This window comes from Pinus tabuliformis, chromosome 3_1 (assembly GCF_031772625.1).
Source record: "Pinus tabuliformis cultivar Carrire ecotype Pingquan chromosome 3_1, CPIR1, whole genome shotgun sequence".
Taxonomy (NCBI): domain Eukaryota; kingdom Viridiplantae; phylum Streptophyta; class Pinopsida; order Pinales; family Pinaceae; genus Pinus; species Pinus tabuliformis.
In genome coordinates this window covers 891,752,565-891,761,736 of record NC_142301.1, presented here as the reverse complement: position 1 = coordinate 891,761,736, position 9,172 = coordinate 891,752,565, and the positions used below count along the sequence as shown (strand labels likewise).

The window sequence follows — 9,172 nt, the reverse complement described above, 5'->3', positions numbered from 1 at the left end:
TCTCCAAAGGGAGGCTTGATCTCGAAATGGGTGCCAGGGATGTTCTGGCCACCCTAAGAGGCCGCGAAGTCGAGAGCTTTCATGGTATTGGACTCACCACGTGTAAGAATAATAATAAAGATGCCTCTGTTGTAATGCTGTCATTTCACAAGCCCAGTTCTTCGATGAAGCAATTCATGAAGTATGTATCCAATTCCCATAACGTGCAGTCCATCGTTTTGCAATGCTTGCCTTTGAAATCTGCTGCATCTGTTGCTGAGATCTGTACTGCAATGACCGATGCAAATGCATTGTAATTTGCACAGTGGAAGAGGTCAGGACTCTTTTTGCTCGTCAGATGCCTGGAATACTAAAACAAATTCCTGAGACCAAGTGCCTACTGCCCTCTTAGGGCTGCCTGAGAAATGGCTGCCATGGATGCAAGGAGGGTACGTTGTATGTGGAGCGATCGGAAGGCAGTGACCCTGAGCAGACTGATGACTTTGAAAGCCTTACATTGAAAGGGGGTAACCCCAAGGTAGGATTGCCTCCTCCAGTCTGTGAAATACTTGAACATTACGATACCCTATGTTACCAGAAACGAGAAACGGGAAACGAGAATGGTACGAGAAACGAAGTTTGGAGGTTTTGCATATAAGAAACGAGGAGAGAGAAAAACACCATATTAAAGGTGAACAATATAAACAAAGCATTAATCATAAACCTGCAATGTTTTTGCTCATGAAATTGTAAAAAAACAATTGTAAATACTAATTTAGTTTTAAGAAAGAAGTAATAATTTTGTAGATCCAAGAATTTAGCCATCATTAATTCCAAGAAAATAGCAAACATTGATAAGAATAAGAGATTTGAAATATAAATAATTAAATTTGTTCTTTTGAATATATATATGTATCTCTAAAGTCACTTCCAACAATTCATATCAAAATGCAAGTAAACCTAATAATCTAGATTTTGAAGCTCATTTTCTGGAATAGTTGTTGAGCTTGAGCCAATTCCAAAAGAATTATTTTGGTCAATAGACTTCATGGTATCATCAAGCATGTCTTCAGCATTGCCTTGTAGCACCTCAACTGGAAGCTCATCATTTTCGTCATCTTGTGAACCACCATAATCCCACATTCTCGTGGGTCCATTTTTTTATTCTAGTTGTTGTCGAGATAACAAACGTAGATTTGAATGTACAAACACCAAATCTTGTGCCATTTTTGTGCCTAGGCGATTCCTCTTCGTTGAATGGATGAAAGCATATTCACTCCAATTTCTTTCACATGCAGAGGAACTAGTCACCTATAAAATAAAATTAAAATTATGTTAGTCATAGTCAATCAATAAATCTTATAAGATAAATAATCTAAAATGAGCTTTAGAATTAATTGTTTAAACAATAAATCAATACATTAAAGGTATTTGTTGTTAACAATACCTGTGAAAGCAAACGGATAGCTAAACGATGAAGCAAGGGGGTCCCTGTACCATATTGTATCCAAAAGTCGATGGGTCCAAGTTGTTGTCTGTTGTATGCACAATCTTCATTTGCAAAGTGGCCTTCTGATCTCAAATACTTTCCTAACTCAAACCGTAAAGCAGTGCGATCCTGACGATTGTAACACCTATTTATAAAAGTGTTCCAGTTTTGCATAACCTCTACATCTGATGATGGTTTCTTATGAAACCATTTAGGATTGAGTAAAAATGCAATTGAATGAAGAGGGCTATGAAGCATTTTCCACCTTGTCAAACTAAGTTCCCACACTTCATTTCTGGTGTCTTTGTCAATCCTAGAATTTTCATCTTCCATTATGTCATGAATTGTCTCTCTCATTTGATCCATGCTCTCAAAGACACCCCCTAAGCATGGTTGATCACTATCAAATATGCGAAGGGTGGAAACAATAAGTGTAATAAGGGTAACAATATCCTCCACTCTCCTCCAAAAATTCTCTGAAGAAAGACCAATAATAATGTCCTCAACTTTTAGGCCATCCCCAGTATGAGAACCCTTCCACCTTTGCCAATCCATTGATACCACCATCTCTCTCAAAGATCGATGCATTTTAATAAGGCATTGAAGCATAATGAAAGCAGATGCAAATCTAGTTTCGGCACATCGAAGAAGCTGAAGTTTTGCATATTTCCTATAAATTGCTATGGATGCTGCATGATTAATAATAAAGTGTTGTAGCATCTTTGCTTCAGTTATAGTTTTATCAACCCATGCAATGTTATTAATATCTTTCAGGAGCAAATTCAAGCAATGCACAGAGCAAGGAGTCCTAAAAATTGTTGGATATTCATCCTCAATCAACCCACCAACAAGGATCATATTGTTTGAGGCACTATCTGTAACAATTTGGACCACGTTTTCTCTACCAACCTCCTCTATTGCCTCTTTGAGGAGACCTGTTAGATATGGACCATCTTTTGTCTTTCCTGTAGTATCATAGGATTTTAAAAACATAACTCCTTTTGGACTAGAAACCAAAATATTGATAAGGGGACGATGGTTAACATCTGTCCAACCATCTAAGACAATGGAGACTCCAGATTCCTTCCAACTATCTTTAATGTCTTGAAGTCTAGCTTCAACCCGAGCCCTCTCTTCAGATAACATGGTTGTCCTCATCTTTTCATAACTAGGAGGCTTGTAACATTTAGGAGCATTGTTAACTAGATCTCTTACCATTTCTTTCCAATAGGGAGACCTACAAACATTAAAAGATATGCCATTTGCGAAAAACAATCGTCCAATGGATGCATCGAGATTTCCCCTTCCTTTTACATCCCATAAGTTTTGAAGGTGAGAAACAGAAACTTGATGTTGAGAACAAGAGTGTGGACCACCAATTGTCAATCCACTAGGATTGTTGTTAGCTTGAACTAAACCTTCAACAATATGTCTAAGCTTTTCAATTTCATTAAAATTGCTTAATTAGAGAAGCTTTTTCTGTTTTAGGTACACTGTCACATAAAGCTGATTGTTCTTTTTTCCCCATTCCAAGTAAATGCCATCGAACTCTTCCTACATTCCCCGATTTTTGTTTTTTACAATAAGGGCACAACCAAACCTTTGAACCAGATGATCCACTTGATCCTCCGCTGTAAGATTGAGTGCATTTCACAGCTGCCCATAACCTTGCCTCAAAGGCTTTTTTTGCTTCTTGATATTCTTTGTTTTGGATTTTTTTGGATGCCTCTATGGAAGATTTTTGTTGGGAAAGGGGTGGTCTACTTTGTGACATTGATGAACTTTCTTCCATTGCAATGAGAAATGAGTGGAATAAGAAATAAATGATTCTCCTCTGCAACCAATTTTAATCTGCACAATTTATATTTGAAAATTAGTTACAGAAAATAAAATAAAAAATTGACACTTAATTAGAAAAATATAATTAACTAAAAATTTGAAGAGAAAATCAAAGAAAATTTTGGAAAACTTAAACAAAATAAAATTATTTATCTTTTTTCAAATTTTCAAACATCTAAATCACCTTACTTCGAGCATAGGAGGGACTAGCTCCAAAGAAAGGGGTCATTGGCCCATCCAATTACCTCCTAGATCCATAGATGCTAGTCCCTTGCTCTGGCAACCCCTCTAGGATCATATAGCTGGACCAACCGCTTGTTCAAGGGAACTTTTATAGTCAGTGAGTGCCTAGTTCACCTCTAGAGGGACCCATTTTAGACAATTCGAGGAAATTAGAAAGGTGCATCTAGAATTAGGATTGCTTCCTCATATCTCCGGATGTCCCTTTCAGAAGGTTCAAATTTGGCAACGAAACTCAAGCTCAAGCTCTATACCCTGCATTTGATACTTTAATAATATATTTTTGCAGTGTTTTCATTTTACCACATACAACTTTGTCAAACTCTGTTGGTTGAGAGTCAAATTTGTGTAGAGATTCATTCAGACACCCAAAACTAGGAATCACTTTGTTTATGGATCACATACAGTGTCAGAGCACATTACAAAACCATAAATGAAGTCTTGTGGGACAGATTGATGGTCTGGACAAGAAGCCACCATTATGTTTGCTAGAAAAAAATCCCATTATACCAGAGTTGCCAGGTGGTAGGAGAATGGAAGGGGACAATGAAGCAAAAGGTCTAGTTGAGTGAAGATTGTGCTAAGAAGAAAAACTAAAATACCTCACAAGTAGTTATCATGCTAGAAGAATCTCATTAACTTCACTTGCCCTATATTCTTCCACATCTGGAAATTTCCAGGTTCAAATTTTGCTATTTTCCTGTGTATTTCCAAGGGCCATTTTCCCTGTGAGAGGAGCCCTGAATTTTCCTGAGAAAATTAATGAAGGAAAATTTGTTGGGGCAAATTTACTGTGATTTTTTTATGGCTATTTGTGACTAATTTTCTAAGGAAATTTTCTAGAGAAAATTTATACTGTTTAAAAGTTGAAAACACCAACGTATTTGTTTTTGCAATTTCAGAATGCATTTGTGAAGAAATTATTTTCTAGGTATAAAAAAATTGACGGTAAAATAAATCAGATCTGGTGTTAAAAGTTCAACCACCATTTACTCCAATTGTGAAAAATCGATTTAAAGTGTAAGCAAACATTGAAATCATGCCATTTATAATGGACCTTGATACAGAACTTGCCAAGTTGGCTTGCCAAGATGTAAAGGGACTTGTCATGGAATAGCTTAAACAACTGATAAGAGTTTTTGACTTTTTCCTGTGGGATATGAGAGGAATATCAAGATAATGCAGTACTTCCCGGAGCAGTGAAGTTGCAAACAAGACAACAAGTTTTAGACTACAGTGATCACTTTTATCAGCAAACATAAAGTTGAAAAATTGTAAAGATGAACAGCAAGTTGTACTTAAATATTTCAATAGGCTCAGCACAACAATTGAGAGGGAACTAGGGCTGTTCACAATTTGAACGCTAGAGGATGCCTATAATAAAACAATAGCCATTGAAGCCAGGCAAATTTGTGACCATTTTATGGCGATATTATGTTGGCTTATAAAACTCATGAAATATTGTAATTTTGTCTATATTTTGTCCACAATGGTCAAAATTTCAGTACTATTTCTAACTATAAGAAAGACCAATACTCATATTATGAGGATATTCTACACAGTAGACTGTAGGATAGAATCAAAATTAGAAGCCTGGGCCTCAGCGGTTGCTGGCTTACTGATTTACCACTATTATAGAACCAAACTTACAAGAAGGAGCATTTAACTGTATATTTTTCTAAAGTGTTGTTCCATATTGTCATGATAGTATCAGCATTTTCCCTTGGTTACAAACCAAATCCCATATTTTATTCATAACGATTATACAGTTGCATTCCCATATTTTAGTCATAATGATTGTACACTTCTTCAATCCCTTTGACCTATCTTTACGGAAATTTAAGACATTAATAAAATTATCTTATATATCCTTTTCATGAAATAATATAATAGTGAGTACAGCTATGTCTTTCTAAGTTTCTCAATCCCTGGCTTCCCTCTTCAAACTTCAAAGTGAGAAAAACAATCCAAAAAAACTAAAAATTTCTTGACTTAATGGATATTTTCCATTTCCCCTGATATAATACACTGATATTTTCAAAATTTAGGGATTATTCAAAATTTCAAAAATTGCGACTTTTTCATGGCGATATTATGTTGGCTTCGAAAACTGATGAGATATTGCAATGTTGTCTATATTTTGGCAACAATGGTCAAAATTTCAGTATTATTTCTAACTATAAGAAAGACAAATACTCCTATTATGAGGATATTCTACACAGTATGATAGAATCAAAATTAGAAGCCTAGGCCTCAGCATTCGATGTACACTGTTGCAGTCAGAGGCTTTGAAGCTGAGCATCACTTATGGCAAATGAAGCTTGCTGGTAGGGAACCAGCAATTGAGACATATGACAGGGTATTAGTGGTTTGTGTGGTGGAGAAAAATTTGCTGGCAGTGGGAAGATTGATGGCTGCAATGGAAGCTGTTGGAAAACCACCTAGCAGGAAAACATTTTCATGGTTGGTGCATGGTTATGTGAAGGGTGGACATTTTCAGGAGGCTGCAAAGACACTCATTACTATGCTCGACAAAGGGTTGTACCCTGAAAAGATGGAAATAACAATGGTTCTTAAGGGTTTGCAGAAAAACCTGCAGAAGACAGGTCACCCTGGGGCCTGGGCCCTGAACTATACCTTAACGTTTGTAAGCGCCTTTCAGATGCAGGTTTGATCGAGCCTTGCCTTATATATTTGTATCTAGATAAACTTTGTATTATAAGGATGTTGTGAGGCAGAGAAGTTAAAGATGGAAATTTCAGTCCCAATCTACATTTTTGTTCCAGATATAACTTGATACCAGGGCACATAAAATGCAGTGGATATGTGTGGAATTTATTCCTGTCTTTGTGTGTTTTATGTTATTCGATAGCGATAAGGTTTTCGGTTTCTCATGATTGAGCAGTCTCTTGTTGAATTTGTATTCTTGTCCCTCTCGTACTGGTAATAAACTGATATTGTATTGAATTATTTTTTATTTTCTAATAACTTGGATACTTTCTAATAGTAATTGAAGAACTACATCAGCTATCTACTGTTTCTAAGAAGTTATTATGCAAACTTATTCTTGAATCTTTATGATCATAACAAGGTCATGTTGTCATCCTTACAGAAACTCGGGAATAGTTATAATGTTGCTACATACTAATACTGTTTAGACTTTTAACTGGAAAATTTATCAACAAAGGTTACCTTGAAAATGAATTTAAACTGCCCGATATTTACAACTTCATAACAATCTAACTCATTGAAATCTAAATCATATAAAAGGAGAGAAGTTAGAACCTAAAGTTATTATGTAAAGTAATGAGTCGTAGATTTCATAAGAATCACTATAGTTGTTTCCCCTTGGTTATGACACAGGGATCTGCCTTTCCGTGCAGCGTGTATCGAGTTAGGTATGAAAAGATATCTTTGTCATATATGTTTTGGTTTTCTACGGTATTTTTTCCAATATAGATTTGTTGAATTACGAGTTTAAATTGTGAAATTTGTATGAGTGTTCCAAAAGGTCACTAAATCTATTTATTTATTTAAAAATATATTTTAAACAATATTTTTAAATAATAAAAAATTATAAACTTTGGAAAATTGTATTTCTAAATTTTGATTAAAAAAACAAAACATAAAATATTTAAACTACACATATTCTAAGGCAATAAAATACAAAGTGGAAATAAATTTATTTTGATACATTATAACATAAAGATAATAAATTTATTTATTTATTTTGATATATATTACAGCCTCATTAAAGATAAATGGGTAGAAATTTTTGATATATATTACAGCCTCATTAAGGATAAATGGGTAGAAATGTTGAAGGATTTGTGGTAGAATTTAAGCCTTAGCCACTTATCCTAGAGGCTGGGGTAGAGAACAATCAAATTGCCTTTCTTTTGCATGGTTTTTTTGGGGCACAATAGTGCTGACTTCGAATAGTTGCCATCTAACAACTCAAATTTGGAATCTTATCAATTGTAAACTGTGATTTAAGAGTTTGTTGCAGTCTCTGAATTGATTTAGAAAATAATAATTGAATCCAAACAACAAATCAATCAGATTTAAAACAAAAAACCGAACTGTTGAATTCCAACAAACATTTCCAAAACAGAGATTGGATTATCCCTCATCCAGCTCCCCTCATCGTACATAGTACACGAACATGCAGATAATTGTGACTCTGAAAATTGAACTGCTAAAATCTCCAAATCGGAGATTGGATTACCCCTCATCGTACACACTACGGGAACATGCAGATAATTGCAACTCTAAGAATTGAACTGCTAAGAAGCACTATAATTGTTTCCCCTTGGTTATGACACAGGCATTTGCCTTCCCGTGCGGCGTGTATCGAGTCAGCAACAACTGACTTACTGATTTACCACCGTTATAGAACCAAACTTACAACGAGTATTTAACTGTATATTTTTTCGAAAGTTTTGTTCCAGATTGTCATGATAGTACTAGTGCTTTCCCCTGGTTACAAACTAAATTCTCTATGATGAAAATGCCACTAATCTTTGCTATGGAAGGTACGATAGAAGTGTTCCTGATCTTTGCTATGGAAGCCTGAAGGTACGATTAAAATATCACTGAAGTGGTATGAGTTACAGAAAATTTCACCGCAGTCAGAATCATTTTAATGGAGTACATATACATGCATTGATATATCATATGGACGATAGAACAGAGGTTTCATTAAATTAGGCTAAAAGAGGATATTACAGGACTGAACACAGGTATAACGCATTATGATATGAACAGTTGATCCAAGCGAACCTCACCTACCCAAATCTTGAGAGAATTATGTGGTCTAGAACGAGCATTCATAAAAGAAAACCAGAGATTGAAATGTGCAGGTAGTACCTTTTGACAATAGAATTGACAATGTTGTTGAAGATAACTCGATGGCGGCGTGAAGCTGCTTGGCTCTGATCTGTGCCTTGCTTGCATCTGAGTAGTGATGGGTTTGCTCTCTTCTTCTGCTTAAATCCTTGAAAAAACATGAGCAACTGGAGTCTAGAACTAAAATTTAATGGCAACTGGTGTTTTTCTTTGGCAACGCTCTCACAATACCCTGCGTTCTCAGCTAGTTCTTTCTTCAGCTGCTCGCTCACAATACCCTAGACTCTGGAGTGCTTATGTTTAATTTCCAGAAACTAACAGTCCAGCGCAGAAACTAACAGTCCAGTGCAGCAGACTAACAGTCAACTGCGAATTAAACTCTCTATATGGGTAATCAATTGCTAATTAAACTTGATTTAACCCACGGTTTGAAAAAATTAAATTTAATCTGAGTCTGAAAAAATAAATTTAACTGCAAGTCTATCCGGAAACGGCCAGAAGAAATTGCAAGTCTATCCGGAAACGGCCAGAAGAAACTATTTCGTTTTGCTGGAAACCGTTTCTTTCCAGTGAAAACGAAAACGACTGTTGCAGACGGCATTTCTAGTATGGTCGGGTTTCTCCGAAGGTTTCTGCCAGAAACGGGGGACATCGTCCCGTTTCTGGTAACTAGGACGATACCCAGAAAGAGCGTTCTTGCATTTGCATTCCACTACATCCACCAGAGAAAGATGAGTGGACAAAGCTGCTAACCAAATCTTTCAGGACTAAAGATAA

General features: G+C 35.8%; 1 protein-coding gene across 1 annotated transcript; it reads right to left on the bottom strand.

Annotated features, from left to right (window-relative positions):
- Positions 1-1,140: 1,140 nt before the first annotated feature.
- Positions 1,141-2,686, bottom strand: LOC149190483 (uncharacterized). The gene is made up of 2 exons (XM_089410527.1): positions 1,427-2,686; positions 1,141-1,290 (listed from the first exon to the last, which is right to left on the bottom strand). The coding sequence occupies exons 1-2, from the start codon at positions 2,684-2,686 to the stop codon at positions 1,141-1,143; spliced, it is 1,410 nt and encodes a 469-aa protein (XP_089266653.1).
- Positions 2,687-9,172: the final 6,486 nt, after the last annotated feature.

Excerpts from the sequence above, each read along its gene's own strand:
- LOC149190483 (XM_089410527.1), bottom strand. The coding sequence starts at position 2,686 with ATGGTAAGAGATCTAGTTAACAATGCTCCTAAATGTTACAAGCCTCCT. Across the intron at positions 1,291-1,426 it reads CTATCCGTTTGCTTTCACAG|GTGACTAGTTCCTCTGCATG; the intron begins GTATTGTTAACA and ends TTTATTTTATAG.